The 15,972-nt window shown below is 40.7% G+C and overlaps 1 protein-coding gene across 1 annotated transcript; it reads right to left on the bottom strand.

Moving 5' to 3' along the window:
* Window positions 1-796: 796 nt before the first annotated feature.
* Window positions 797-15,732, bottom strand: septin8b (septin 8b). The gene is made up of 10 exons (XM_082177345.1): window positions 15,571-15,732; window positions 13,841-13,955; window positions 13,562-13,757; window positions 13,284-13,470; window positions 12,992-13,153; window positions 4,055-4,151; window positions 2,672-2,840; window positions 2,355-2,487; window positions 1,874-2,052; window positions 797-1,419 (listed from the first exon to the last, which is right to left on the bottom strand). The coding sequence occupies exons 1-10, from the start codon at window positions 15,598-15,600 to the stop codon at window positions 1,416-1,418; spliced, it is 1,272 nt and encodes a 423-aa protein (XP_082033471.1). The 5' UTR covers window positions 15,601-15,732; the 3' UTR covers window positions 797-1,415.
* Between the last annotated feature and the right edge of the window lie 240 nt (window positions 15,733-15,972).

Here is a 15,972-nt window from a genome sequence, read left to right as displayed (position 1 = left end):
CAGGCTAAGTTTCCTCATTTTACATTGCAATGTTTTTAAACCATTTTGTCGTGATGTACAATGCATTTCAGTAGGTGGTTGAGGTGTAAAGATTGTAAAGAATCAGTTCAGGCACCTGCTTCACTAATGACAAACACCATCTGGAAATGCATCTCTTGCTCTGGAGAATTCAGCAAGTAACTGGTGGTTTAAGTGCTTTTGGGATTTGGTTAAGTACACGTGGTAATCCTTTGGCAAAAGCCACTAAGGCTGACACAAATCTTCTAGTTCAATACCTTTCAGAGGTCAGAGAATATGCAGATGGGAGCAAATAAGCTAAAAAATAAAATAAAAATGGACTAAAGGAAAGTAAAGGAAGGACACCGAACTTTGAGGCACTAATCAAAAAGAATATTTTTTTAAGATTCTCTCAAAGAAAAGCCTAGTATACTCTTAATTTAATTGGTTATGCATAAAATAAAACTTTCTTTATATTTATTATTGAGTGGTTCTTGTATATGGAGTCCCAAACCTGAATAAATTAAAAATAAATAAGTGTAATAATAGGAAAATAAATAAAGGAATATATGACTTGATAAAATGAATACAATAAAAAAAATTATTAACCTAAGTTTAGTCCTGAATTATTGTATTACTTTTTTGTATTTATTTTAACATTGTTTATTTTTATTTTTAACTTTATATTTATATTTATATTTTATTTATTTGTGCATTCTTATATCTTTATTTTTATTTAAATAAAATAAAATACATTTTTTCTATATTTATCTCCATTCTTACAGAGAGTATTTTTTTATAGAAAAAACAAAGTATTTTTTATTTCAAAATTCAAAAATATACAGTTGCATTTGTGTAACATCAGTAGAGATATTTAACATTTAAAAATACCATCATTATGCTGGTTAATAATCAAACAATTAATCTTACAGTACAGTACTCTAAATGATATGTTAACAGTCCAGTTCTGTATGAATATAAGACAATGACAAAGTTAACTGGTTTTAATCAAACCAATTCAAAGTTAAACAGAGCTTCATGTTTACTTTAAAGGGTTAATAGACCCAAAAATGTAAATTATCTCATCATTTACTCACCTTGCTGAGGTTCCAAACCTGTATGCCTTTTTTTTTCTTCTTCTGTGGCTCACAAAAAATATATATATTTTGAGGAATGTTGGTAATTTGGTTAAGTTATGGTTACCATTGACTTCTATTGTTTGAACAAAGATATCTCATGTTCCACAAAAGAGGGTAGGTTTGGAATGATATGGGGGTGAATAAATGATGACAAAATTTACATTTTAGGTGAACTATCCCTTTAATAAAAATGTGTCTCCAGAAGAATCAGGTACACATCAGTGGATCATCACATAGTTACTGAGCAGTGATGATGCTGATGCTTTCTTGGGTCGCCAATCAACTGAAAAGAAAATATTTATAGACATTAATAAAATCAGCTAGATTAAAAATGAATGTTTAACCAGCCAAAAAACAGAGCACTAACACATATTTCAAGAAATCAAGCACTCATTTTATTCAGAGCGAGTGCAAAAAGTGGCAAACACACTTAATCATGGGGCGTAAATGCAAGCTGATCCGGCAGCTGGCAGTACCAGGCAACTAGTGTCATCATCTGTCTCTCCATCCTTAAACATGCCAAAACCCCATCTGCCAGTGTGCTCCAATATTACAGCATTGAAGCTCTCCTATCCCAGAATCCTCTGCCATGGCATCAGAGCCCAGAAGAGCCCAGCCAACACAGACAAACAAAAAGACCTCAGACGCTTGTGAATGCAGACACAGATCAGGCTCATTCACAGACGGTGACTACCAGAGATGGGAACAGATAGTCTCAGTGGGAGGAGAAGGCTTACGTTTTCTTATCTTTGTCTTTTTTCATGGCAGAGGAGCCTTGAAGAGACTGTAGGGTTTCTGCAGCCACTTTCCTCCTGTTGAAGGTGTTCATCTCCTCTTCTAAATCTCTACGCTTCTCCTCCAGGTTCCTCTTCTCCTCCTGATGTGTGCGTTTCAGCATCTCAAATCTTTCATGAAGCTGGGAATACAGAACAAGAGTTCATTTAATGAGATACTTTGATTAGATTTTTGCAATAAATTAAATTATTTATTATGAGCGTATCATTTAAATAATTCTGTTAATGTTTAATCGATTAACACCCTTAGTTCAGTGCTGGGATGCTCGCAATTTTATTTTATTTATATATTTTTTGTTTTACTTTTGTATTTTTACATGACCATTTATATTAAACTAACACTAGTACACATTTAATACTGTCTTGACATGACGCCAATTTTTTTTTTTAAACATGTTTTCCAGTTAAAACCAGTGGTTTATACCTCTCTCTCCTTCTCTTTTAGCTCTGCTTCTGTCTCCTTCACTTTGTTGACAAACATCTGTCTCATCTGCTCCTCCTTGAGTTGTAGCTCGCCGATAAATTCTCTCCTCTTGGCCACGTATGTCTCCTGCAGACTGAATGAGAGGACAGATATTAAGAAGAGATTGCACTTGATGCAATGAATGTGTGTGTAATGTTTCTACGATCATATGATGCATCTTAAATCAATTTACAGTTTTTTTTTACAGCAAGACTAAGACTAACTAGTACAAGTTAGCAATTCGTTGTAGAAGTGTCTTGGATGAGATCTTGCAGTACCTGAAGGGTTCGCTGTCAGGGTCCGTGTCTTTAAAGCCCATCTCCTCCAGTTTGCAGCGGCGGTACAGCTCATAGTGTCTGGCGTGGGTCTGTTCCCTCAGGTCCAACATGTTGACACGGATTAGCATCTCTCTCAGCTTTACAAAGTCACAGTGACTCTCGTTCTCCACTGAGGACAAAGCCCAGACATCATCATTTCATTAAAGTCACCATGAAATCAAAATTGACAATCTTTTTTTTATTTTTTATTCTTTTGCCTTGTAATCTTTTTTTAAAATCCCCACCCTCTTGCAGTGACATCTCTTCTCTGATAATGGCTACATTCGAAATGGCCTACTATAGCCTATAGCAAGCAAAAAACAGTTGGCCTATGTGACAAGAATAGTACGACAGAATTTACAGTACTCTAAAACGCATATTACAAAGCGTGCCCGGATGACCTTCTTCCGGTGAGATTCTGAAGTGTGTATAAGATGGACACTTTACTATCCCATAAGGCCATGAGAGAAGATTTTTTGAAAGACAGTGAAGCGACGTTACTGACACTTGTAGGTCACATGATAATGACAACATGGCGAATGTAGTACGTCCAGATTACATTTATACTACACTCACTCATTCTACACAGAACATACTTTTTTACCTTTGCCGGTCGCAAAGTAATTACTTATTCAAATTAAGTACCTACTAAAGAGAGTGTGTGATTTCGGATGCAGCCGATGTGTTTTTCGGTGTAAGGGCGGGACAACCTGTCACTCACATGAGATCGACCAATAGCAAACCACAACCATCCAATGGACCATTCATTTCCTGATAGACAAAATCAAGTCCCGCCTTATTAGGTCACTTGATGGAGTTTTTCGGTTCCTTGCCACTGTTGCCTTTGGCTTGCTCAGTTGGGGATATTTTGGGGATATTTAATTAAATTTTATGAATCAATAAATTCCTCTTGAAACAAACTTTGTTGTATTATTTTAATTTAATACTGTGAAGTTGCTTTGATACAATCTGTATTGTGAAAAGCGCTATACAAATAGACTTGACTTGACTTATTTTTTCTTGTACAAGAAGCCATTTCACTGATATAGACATCACAACCATACCATTTCATGCCGACTTTAATAATCTGGTGTAGTATTTAAAGCATCCTTGATGAATAAAAGTATTAATATCTTATATATAAATCTACATAATTTGCCATGGCTGCACAAGAAGCATAATATACAAAGTAAAGTAATTGCATCCTTTGCTATTCATTTGCACTAAAACATTTCCTGTTTTTAACAGTGAATAAAAAAGAGAGAAAAATGCACAATTTGTAAAAATTTTCTAACCTAAAGTAAGACAATGATAATCCCTTTATCTGCTAGCACCAGTACCTACCCTGTACCACTCCCCATGGATACTGTCTGGCTCGCACCATTTTGTTCCCAATTTGGACCTCTTCACTGCTTCCAATCACAGCAAAAGGCAGATGCGCCTGCAACACAAGTCACTGGCTCAACATTAAAGGTGCCTCTATAGGAACATATGTAGCCGGTCAATTTAGGCATTTGAGTTTTATTTTATTTTATTTTTTATGTGTAATAAGAAATGTAGTATAAACTGTTAACTTCAGCAAAACTTGTTTTCAATGTATTATTTTCAATGGTTCCGATCGAGAGTTCCTATCAATTGTTTTATGTGGGGCATTAATTAGTGGGACACCAACGGAAACTATATCGCTTCTCCTTTAAGCGTTCGCGCTCAGATGCATGGTGTATGCAGACGGGGAAGCGGAGGTAGTTTTTCTCTCTCCTATTTGTCTTGTATTAACTGATTTTCTGTTACGAAATCACTTTATTTATGATGTCAAAACACTGTTAAGAGGTTATGTCATAATGTGTATCAGTGTGATTCGATTATTTTCTTTGTAAGTTGCTCTTTTAACCGTGTCAAAGTTAGAGCCTCATTTTCACGTGCGTCTTTCAATGCAGGAATGAGAGAGTAGGCCTTCTGGCATGTCCCTAATTGTACCTCACTACTCTGTTTAAGGTATGTTTTTTTTCCATTTGTTTTCCATTTATTTGACTGTTTACTATGTAATGTGTGAGTTTAACTTGATAGTTGTGTACCTCCAGTATACACTAGACTAAATGCCTTGTGGTATATTTTCATACAATGAGACTGTGTAAAAAAGGAACTTTATTATACACACAGTAGTTCAACAATCAGTTCAAAGTACATTCATATGCGCATTTAAGTGAATTTATAACATGTTTGTATGTTAACTTTCTCAAATGTGTTATTTAATTTCCATCTATGTTTCCTATGAGTGCTGTCCTGTTATGTGGGGTAATTCAGCACCATCATTTACATATGTTAAATGCTATATCGCTTCTCCTTTAAGCGTTCGCGCTCAGATGCATGGTGTATGCAGACGGGGAAGCGGAGGAATGAGAGAGTAGGCCTTCTGGCATGTCCCTAATTGTACCTCACTACTCTGTTTAAGGTGAATAAACCGCTCCGAGTATCAGCACTTCAGTCGTTGTGTGGTTGTGTTTCCATGGTGTCCTGTGGTTACCACTTGAAGTCTGCTACATAAAACTGGTGCCGTGACCCGGATCCACTTGGTCAGCTGCAGCCGATCGCCGGGGTCTAGCAGTGTGCTCTGACGTGTTCTGCGTGGCCAGAGGATCTACACAGCAGATATTCAAGTGACGTTATTCGGACATTTGCACACACACACACGCGTTTACCTGTCCACCGTGAAGTTCCACTTTATTCCAGACTGTGCCGTACACTTTACACGCAGGCGTATATCGGACATTTGCACATATTGGACGTTGACATTCACATTCCTTTGAAGACTGAGTTCATCTCAAATTCTATATTTTCATTGAGTTTTTTTTTTTGTAAATCTGTAACCACTGCATATTTACATATTTCACAAATTTCTGTTAATTTATTTGGGTTTCAATTTTGTCTTACCATTCAAAATGGCCGGAAGAGGTCGAGACACTTCTGATATATTTACTCCATTAGCTGGGAGGGGTAGAGGTCTGTATAGTGTAAGAGAGAATACAGGGGCCCTACCAAAACTGTTATTCCCAAGTACCTTGTCAGAGCCAGAAGTAAATCCCCATCCAGAGTTAGCACAGCCAACATGTTCCACTCCATCTGATCCCAACCCCAATGTCACACAGCAGCTACGAGAGTTAATAGGAGAGCTGGGTAGTCAGATTGGTCAGTCCATAATTGGCCATTTGCTAGCCAGTCAGAGTGTAGTCAACCCGTTACCTACAAGTCCACCAGAGCTAACCAAGAGTGTGCTCCAACCTGAATCCCCCAAAGTCAACTTTATAGTGAGGTCTGACATCAAAGAGCCCCCCATGTTCAAAGGAGACCAGAGTGACAAGTACACAGTACAAGAGTGGATAGATGTTATGGAACTGTACTTGCAGAAAAGTAGTTGCCCCGAGGCAGAGAAAGCTGACACCGTCATGAGTCATCTCCTAGGAAGGGCTAAAAATATAATCAAAGTGGGACTAAAAAGCACAGCTTCTTCCGGCCCAGCTAACGCTGAGAAAATTTATGACATGTTGAGACACTACTTTAGCGATCACCCAATGTCACTTTTGCCATTGGCAGATTTCTATGCAACACAGCCTAAAGCTAAGGAAAGCCCCGTCGACTATTGGGTGAGATTGAACTCCGCAGCTGAACGAGCCAATGGTCACTTAGAGCGTAGTGGGGGTAACATGGAGAACATGAGTGCGGAAGTAGCCATGATGTTCATACGAAACTGCCCTGACCCAGAACTGTCCAGTGTGTTTAAATGCAAGCCTATGAGCAAATGGTCAGTCGAAGAGATACAGGAGGCTATTGATGAACATCAGAGGGAAAGTCAGTTTTGCAGAGCACCCAGTACAGTTATGCCTCGCACCCTTCAAGTATCGACAGCTACAGCAATCCCTAACGTTGAAGTCGTGGAAAGTGAAATAACTGCTATCAATGCCGCAGCATGCACTCCAAGTAGCCATCCTAAGACAGGTGATGCAGTCAATCCTGATGCATTAGAACGTGTCCTCAGCATGTTAGAGAGAGTGCTTGAACGGACTAGTCGGCCGGCGCATGGTCCTTCAAGGCCCTTCCAAACACATGGAGCTCGCATTCTGTCTTGCCGCATCTGTGGGGACACAGCACACTCCACTCGCTCACACTGCATGCGAGAGAGACGGTGTCTTGTCTGCATGAGGGTTGGACACCAGCGTAAAGACTGTCCTAGTGTTACAGAACCAGCCTCCGAGCCGAACATGGTGCCTCACACTCAGGAAAACTATCCTGCTCGCATTGGGGAGGGGACTATGTGAGCGGGAAAAGTGAAACCCTCAACAGCAAAGATGATCTTCGAATGTATGAAGAAAGCTGCAAAGCAATTCCTGATAAAAGTGTTCTATATCAAAATGTAATGAAGTTGGAAAGAGCTGACAGCCTGTTTTACACTGATGTTGTCGTTTCAGGGCCCCAAGTTACATTACGTGCTCTGCTCGACAGTGGGTCCATGGCCTGTACCATGAATGTGGAGGCTGAACGCAAGTTGAAGAGTGCAGGAGTTGTGCTCGCCCCCAGTGAAATGCGCCCCGATATCGTCCTTGTTGGTTGCGGTGGTGTTAGCATTCAACCAGAGAGTATTTACCAGCTTGAAATGGAAGTGTATGGACATGAGGTTAGTGTTCCCACTCTTGTCGTACCGGGTCAGCGAGACGAAATGATCTTGGGCACTAATGTTATCAAGTACATCATCAGCCAGATGAAGAGTACACATGGGTACTGGCGTGTCCTAAATCGACCTGAAAGTTCAGGAAATGAAGATATTATGCAGTTTCTGGACATGTTGTCTGGCCTCCACAGGTGGAAAGGCACTGAAATGCCCAGCAAGATAGGAACGGCCAAACTCACCCAGGCCGTAGTGCTGTGTCCTCAGCAAGAACACCTCGTCTGGGGACGCCTACCTGCTACCACACCTGTTTCTGAGGGAAGTGCTGTCCTTGTGGAACCTGCAAAGTCTCAGTCACATAAGAACATTGTCATTGGGCGGGTGGTAGCATCCATGAGTGGTGACAGATGGGTGCCAGTCAAGGTGTTAAATGCTACAGAAAAGCCCATAACATTGCGGAGGAACACCAAGTTGGCTGACGTATACCCTTGTGTAGCTTTGGAGGACTTGGATATCAGTCCCCAGCATCTAGCCAGTAATGAGCTGAAAGTCATGAACCAAACTGCAGGTGTTTCAGTCTCTGACAGTAGATCCGCTGATTCAAGTTTCTGCGATAGACTGAGCAAACTCGATCTAAGCGACCTTGATGTTGAGTCTTGCGAGGTGTCATCGCATTGGAAGGAACAACTTGTACAGCTAATATGTAAATATGAAGACGTGTTCTCAAAGAGTAAATTAGACTGCGGCAAAGCGAAGGGTTTCTCTCACCGAATACATCTTGCAGATAGTCGCCCCTTTAGACTGCCTTACCGACGTGTGCCACCAGCCCATTACCACAAGCTCAGACATGTTCTTTCAGAAATGGAGGAGCTTGAGATAATTCGGAAATCCTCAAGTGAGTGGGCCTCCCCGCTGGTGCTCGTCTGGAAGAAAAGCGGAGATTTACGCATCTGTGTCGACTATCGATGGCTGAATGCCCGCACTACTAAAGACGCCCATCCTTTGCCACACCAGGCAGATTGTCTAGCTGCGCTTGGCGGCAATGCCATATTCAGCGCTATGGATCTTACCTCAGGATTCTACAATATAGAGATGGCGGAGGAAGATAAAACATTCACTGCATTCACAACACCCATGGGACTCTATGAGTTCAACCGACTCCCTCAAGGTTTGTGCAACAGTCCTGCAAGTTTTATGCGTCTCATGATGGGCATATTCGGGGACCAGAACTTTCTTACCATTCTCTGTTACCTAGACGACCTTCTAGTATTTGCACCAAATGAGAGTGTGATGATGGAAAGGCTCGAGCTGGTGTTCAGCCGCCTGAGAACCCATGGTCTAAAACTTGCCCCGAAAAAGTGCCACCTGCTACGTCGGAGTGTACGGTTCCTAGGTCATGTGATTGATGAGAGAGGGGTAACAGCGGACCCCGATAAAGTTCAAGCCATTACAGCGATAACCGAAACAGACCTTATGATGGAAGATGGGGCTACGCCGTCTCAAAAAAAGATAAAGTCGTTCCTGGGCATGGTTATGTTTTATCAGCGATTCATACAGAACTGCTCTAGCATAGCTAAACCCTTATTCGCACTGACCGCTGCACCGAGGGGACAAAAGAATAGCGGAACAAAGCCACCTGCCTTCAGGAAGCTGAACCCAAGCGATTGGAAGAGAGAACAGCGTGACTCATTCAATCAGCTAAAGTCAGCCCTTTTGGAGTCAGTAGTGCTTGCACACCCAGATTTTACCCGCCCTTTCATCCTGTCAACAGACGCCTCTCTGGATGGATTGGGCGCTGTACTTTCTCAAGTCCCGGAAGGCGAAACTAGAGCACGTCCTGTCGCTTTCGCTAGTAAGGCCCTTTCACGTGCACAAAGCAATTACCCTGCCCACCGCTTGGAGTTCCTGGCTTTAAAGTGGTCTGTCTGCGACAAATTCAGCCACTGGCTGAAAGGCCATTCCTTCACCGTCTGGACTGATAATAATCCGCTAACCTACATCCTGACGAAGCCAAAGCTTGATGCGTGTGAGCAGAGGTGGGTCGCCAAGTTGGCACCATATGACTTTAGTATCCAGTACATCCCCGGGAGCAAGAACGTGGTGGCAGATGCCATGAGTCGACAACCTTTTGTCCAAGGACGTGCAAGTCGGAGGCTGGTAACAGAACCTTACGCGAGACTGCTGGAGGAGGCCAACCACTTCAAAGAGGACGTAGTACAGCACGCTTTCAGAATCAGTGCTAAGTGTCAAAGTGTTGAACCTCCTGTCTCTGACCAAGAGCCATATGGTTTCTCGTTCTCCTCAGATGAAGTGTCGGCCATACTGATGAACCAGGTTGAGTGGAATGCAGGGCCAAAGGGAGAAGTGCATTATTGGCTAACTCAGGATGTGCACAACTTAATTCCAGCTGGGAAAAGTGTGCTGCCAGTATTTACACTGAAAGAGCTTCAGGATAAACAGTCAGAAGATCCTGTTTTGGCTCGAGTTCTTTCTTATGTCTCCCGTGGCAGGAGGCCATCAAGACGTGAGAGGACAAAAGATTCGTTAAAAATCCTAAAGACTCTCAAACAGTGGGAGAGGTTGAAAATGTTGGATGGAGTTTTATATCGTGTGTGCAAAGACCAGCTAACAGGAAAGAAACGTTGGCAATACATCGTCCCAGCTTCACTCACCGAACAAGTCCTGCAGGGAGTACATGACGATGCTGGTCACCAGGGCCAGGCCAGAACACTTCATTTGACCAGAGAAAGGTTCTTTTGGGTAGGCATGGAGCGAGATGTCAGAGAACATGTTAGATGCTGCAAGCGCTGCGTGGTGAGCAAGACACCTGAGCCAGAAGCAAGAGCCCCACTTGAGAGTGTTAAGACAACCAGGCCTCTTGAGCTAGTGTGCATGGACTTTTGGTCTGCAGAAGATTGCAGGGGTGGAAGTGTTGATGTGTTGGTGATTACAGACCATTTCACCAAAATGGCACACGCCTTTGCATGCAAAAACCAAACAGCCAAGCAAGTAGCCCGCCAACTGTGGGACAGATATTTCTGCATCTATGGATTCCCAGAGAGGATTCATTCTGATCAGGGTGCAAACTTCGAAAGTGAACTGATCCAGGAGTTGATGCAGATTGCAGGTGTCAAGAGGTCGAGGACGACGGCTTACCATCCTATGGGGAACGGTCACACTGAGCGGTTTAATCGCACACTGGGCAGTATGATACGAGCCTTACCCCCAAGAGTTAAGCAAAACTGGCCTCAGATGTTACAAACGCTGACGTTCACCTATAACTGCACTGCTCATGAATCAACGGGTTATGCACCATTCTATCTGATGTATGGAAGGATCCCTCGTCTGCCAATAGATGTTATGTTCCATAGTGTTGGCAGAGATGACAATATCACAGACTATGTCAGCTACGTTGCAAAAATGAGAGATGATCTCAAGGAGGCTCTTAACCTTGCTCAGGCTAATGCTAGTGCAAGTCAGCAACGACAGGCTGAATTCTACAATAGGAGAGTAAAGGGATGCGACATTGAGGAAGGAGACAGAGTACTGTTAGCCAACAAGGGTGAAAGAGGACGGAGAAAACTGGCTGATAAGTGGGAATCAGTGCCCTATGTGGTGGTTTCTAAAGACCCCAGATGCCACACTTATCGTGTTAAGAATATCAGTACAGGTCAAGAGAAGGTAGTACACCGTAACCTTATGTTGCAAGCCAACTTTCTGCCTCTTGAGGAAGGAGAACATGAAGATGAGTCTTTCCACGATGACTCATTAACCAGCCAGGAGCAGCCAAGTGAAGCTTTGACACATAATTCTGCACTGGGGAGTGACCTTCCTGAAACAGAGCGTACTGCTGAGTGGGTTGCTTCCTTACCTGACACAGATAATTCGGTGGAAGGACGATTAGATGCAGGAGAACAGGAGAGTGTAATGGATCCTGGAAAGCCTGAGAGTAAATCAGACGATTCTGACCCAGGGTCTGAAATTAATTTCCCTCAGTCCGACTCCCAAATCATCCCATCAAATCTTACAGACTCTCAAGACCAAGTACGTGCAGTTGACGCAATGACCAGTGCTAGAGAGCAGTTGAGATCCACCAGCACCATGTCCATCTCTAGTGCACCCCCTAATGTGTCTGAAATAGTGACCCAGGTACGAACACGGGTTGGTAGGTTAGTTAGACCCGTAAACAGACTGATTCAAAATATGACTCAGAGAACAACTCACAACGCAGTTAAAGATGTTTCTAAGTCTTTTTTATTTTAAGAGGTTTTAAGTTCTGTGGGCCTAGTAATAAGAATGTGAGGCAACAAAAAAAAGTGTAATTTAAGTCACATTGAGTGGTGTATAAGGCACCTCTTGAGCAAAAGAATATCTGAGAGCCTGATCAACTTTCTTATGTTCTTTTTCCCGTGAGTGTCGGGAAACATGAATGTTGTATGACAGAATGGTGTTGTCAAGTGACAATCTAATTGCCTTATTTGCTCCTTTATTCAATACAAAGGTGTAAGAACAAGTTTTGTGAAGTTAAGGGGGAAGTATGTAGCCGGTCAATTTAGGCATTTGAGTTTTATTTTATTTTATTTTTTATGTGTAATAAGAAATGTAGTATAAACTGTTAACTTCAGCAAAACTTGTTTTCAATGTATTATTTTCAATGGTTCCGATCGAGAGTTCCTATCAATTGTTTTATGTGGGGCATTAATTAGTGGGACACCAACGGAAACTATATCGCTTCTCCTTTAAGCGTTCGCGCTCAGATGCATGGTGTATGCAGACGGGGAAGCGGAGGTAGTTTTTCTCTCTCCTATTTGTCTTGTATTAACTGATTTTCTGTTACGAAATCACTTTATTTATGATGTCAAAACACTGTTAAGAGGTTATGTCATAATGTGTATCAGTGTGATTCGATTATTTTCTTTGTAAGTTGCTCTTTTAACCGTGTCAAAGTTAGAGCCTCATTTTCACGTGCGTCTTTCAATGCAGGAATGAGAGAGTAGGCCTTCTGGCATGTCCCTAATTGTACCTCACTACTCTGTTTAAGGTATGTTTTTTTTCCATTTGTTTTCCATTTATTTGACTGTTTACTATGTAATGTGTGAGTTTAACTTGATAGTTGTGTACCTCCAGTATACACTAGACTAAATGCCTTGTGGTATATTTTCATACAATGAGACTGTGTAAAAAAGGAACTTTATTATACACACAGTAGTTCAACAATCAGTTCAAAGTACATTCATATGCGCATTTAAGTGAATTTATAACATGTTTGTATGTTAACTTTCTCAAATGTGTTATTTAATTTCCATCTATGTTTCCTATGAGTGCTGTCCTGTTATGTGGGGTAATTCAGCACCATCATTTACATATGTTAAATGCTATATCGCTTCTCCTTTAAGCGTTCGCGCTCAGATGCATGGTGTATGCAGACGGGGAAGCGGAGGAATGAGAGAGTAGGCCTTCTGGCATGTCCCTAATTGTACCTCACTACTCTGTTTAAGGTGAATAAACCGCTCCGAGTATCAGCACTTCAGTCGTTGTGTGGTTGTGTTTCCATGGTGTCCTGTGGTTACCACTTGAAGTCTGCTACACATAGTCTGTATCTGTTGTATATGTATATTTACATTCATAGAAGAGTTTATTTCAGTCACAGCTTCATCATCTGTTGGGAACTGGTAGATCTGAACACCATTGCTGACCAGTTCACTCATGATCTTGATCTTAAATTTTTGAAGCTCACTCTTGGAAATAGTGTCTGCCTTTGCAATGATGGGAATAATGTTGACCTGGTTGGGAAGGAAAAAATATGGATATACATGAATAATATGATTCTCTGTATAATTTATACAATAAATGCACAATTTATAGCCTATTATTAAAAGACAATAAATGACAAACACTTTCTGAATACGATACCTTGCTGTCCAGTTTCTTCATGGTGACTAAGTCCAGAGATTTCAGTGAATGTCCAGTGGGAGCGATAAAGTAGAGGCAGATATGGATGCGTGAATCATGATAGTTATAAAGGGAACGTTTAATTTTAAGCTCTTCTTCAAGGAAGTTTTCAAACTGGGCATCAATGTAGTCCACAATCGGTTTATAACTACAGAGAAACAATAAAAGGTGTTTTTATTTGATCCTGACATTTCATTATCAATGTCATTCATATACCTTTCAGTGCATATAAGCATTACCTTTCTTCTTTATTAACCTGGTCGCCAAATCCCACAGTGTCTACAATGGTCAGCTGCAAATCCACGTTGCTTTCCTGTAGGTTGTACGTTCTGGGGCGTAAATGCACGCCGTTCTGGAAGTGGCTGGCCTCTTCATTTTCGAACGATGTGTTAAAAAGTGTGTTCATTAAAGTGGATTTGCCTATCCCAGTTTCACCTGTAGAAACGAAGCAATCTCTCGCATCAATCCTAATATTTAAATGTCAGCTCTGCAGGGTTTTAAAAGCACTTCTTCCTCACCTACGCAGAGAATGTTGAAGCTGAATCCTTGGCTCACTGATTTGCTGACCAGCTGATCAGGAAGACTGTCAAACCCGACATGACCGTTGAGAGAGAGAGTCCTCATCTCCTCACACTGAGAAATTACAACATCAAGAAAGTTTGACATGACATACCAGGAAAACATTGATTGTGTCATGATGAATAATTGCCACAAGGGTCTTTGTAAAAAAATGAATAATAATAATTCACAAAATGACATTATAGTGAATGTAACATCTAACAAAACGTTTATTGTTGTCTTCAATAATAATAATGGTTTTAATAATCAATTTAACTGTAAATTAATACTATAGTGTACTATAATGTATAGAAGTTTATTACAAGTAATAGCCTACAAGTAAGATACAGGTAAATGTAATAATACTTTTGCATATAGTTGCGGTAAGAAAGATGAATACTTTTATTAAGCAAAGAATTAAATTGATCAAATGATTTGTTACAAATGATTTCTGTCGAATAAATGCTGTTGTTTTGAATTTTCTACTCATCAAATAATCCTGAAATAATGTGTCAGTCTCCACAAAAATGTTAAGCACCACAAGTGTTTGCTACAGCAGCAAATCAGCATATCAGAATGATTTCTGAAGGATCATGTGACACTGAAGACTTGAGTAATGATGCTGAAAATTCAGCTTTGCCATCACAGGAATAAAGTTCATTTTAAAATGTTTTAAAATAAAAACTGTTATTTTAAATTGAATAATATTATCAGTGCTCCACCACAACCAAAAACTGTCCCGCTTTTGCATTGTTCTCCCTAATATGTCTATTAATATATGGAGATAGTGATCAAAGCGGAGAAGCAGACCCATGTCATTTTGTAACGGAGCATATTGGTATGCATGGACCAGGGTTTGAGTCTCGATCACAGAGAAAAGCAGCATGCTGAGGTATTCAGAGATCCTCACTCTGTACAAACACAAGGAAGTGTTTCACACAGCCTTCATCTGTTCCACTGCCCCAGTATTCTTAACACACACACTGGGGCACAAAGGGCTCTTTATGCAGCCTGTGTTTCTCAGCATACTGAAGGTTTCCACTGCCATTGCACTGAGAAACATCCTTTAAGTGCAGGGTTAAAAGCATATTATTTCTTTTAAAAGCATAACTGAACAGTAGTAGGATGATACTCTTGCACAAATGTAAAAACATCACAAACTTCATAAGGGAGAGACTGAGGGACATTGGGATACATGCTGACTGAAGCGGCAAACAGAAGCAGCAATGCTGATCTGCTTACAAGAACTAATCAGCTTTAAATGACTTTGACAATGGATTTAGACCCTAATGTTAAACTATAAATATAAACTACAAGCATATGAATGCTTTTTAGAAGTAGCCTATAACAGACATGCATAACATGCATTGTGAAGAATCACAACAGTGATTTAGAGTAGAACCAAATATGAGGATGAAGTCCAACTCGAATTAAAAAAAAACCTCGAAAAAGCTCACGCTTTTCTCCATTGCAACCAACATCTTAACACGTGTTGCATATGACAACATCTTGCACATATTACCACATAAACATAATGTTATGAAATGTGAAAAAAAGTTAAATATTCTTGACCAACTAATCCAGTCGTCATACCTCTCGATGCACACATTGCAACTTTATAATAAAAAAAAAACATGCATGTTAAACTGTGAATAATATGTGCCGTAAATGAAAGATGCAAATAACTTACAGAATAGATGTTTACATCTGTGGCAGCCATGCAGATACTACTGACACTGACAGTATGCTCTCATTTAATGCTCTCTCTCTCTCTCTCTCTCTCTCTCTCTCTCTCTCTCTCTCTCTCTCTCATTCCAACATGGACACTTGATGGAAACACCCCTCGGCTGAATTAAAATGCTGTCTGTGTTTCCCCACGTTCACTCCCTATTGCACTTACAAAGGCACTTTTTTCAGAAAAGACTTTTTTTTTCCAATCAAGTCTCAGTGCTGGGCAAGATACTCCGCCGATATAGCTAGCTAACCTACCAGGAGACAACTAAAATGAAAAACCCAGAGGCTTCAAAATGACTTGAATAATAAAAAACATTTGAATAAAATCTAATTAAACAATTATCATCTCTATAGTTTA

This window comes from Leuciscus leuciscus, assembly GCF_965113295.1.
Source record: "Leuciscus leuciscus genome assembly, chromosome: 8".
In the NCBI taxonomy this organism is placed as follows: Eukaryota; Metazoa; Chordata; class Actinopteri; order Cypriniformes; family Leuciscidae; genus Leuciscus; species Leuciscus leuciscus.
This window is presented reverse-complemented; position numbering and strand designations above follow the sequence as displayed.

What these genes read in the sequence shown, in the direction of transcription:
- septin8b (XM_082177345.1), bottom strand. Translation starts at nt 15,600, where the DNA reads ATGGCTGCCACAGATGTAAACATCTATTCT. An exon ending in CTTCAACATTCTCTGCGTAG is followed by an intron (nt 13,758 to 13,840) that starts GTGAGGAAGAAG and finishes TCGTTTCTACAG; the next exon opens with GTGAAACTGGGATAGGCAAA. An exon ending in TAAAAGAGAAGGAGAGAGAG is followed by an intron (nt 2,053 to 2,354) that starts GTATAAACCACT and finishes CTGTATTCCCAG; the next exon opens with CTTCATGAAAGATTTGAGAT.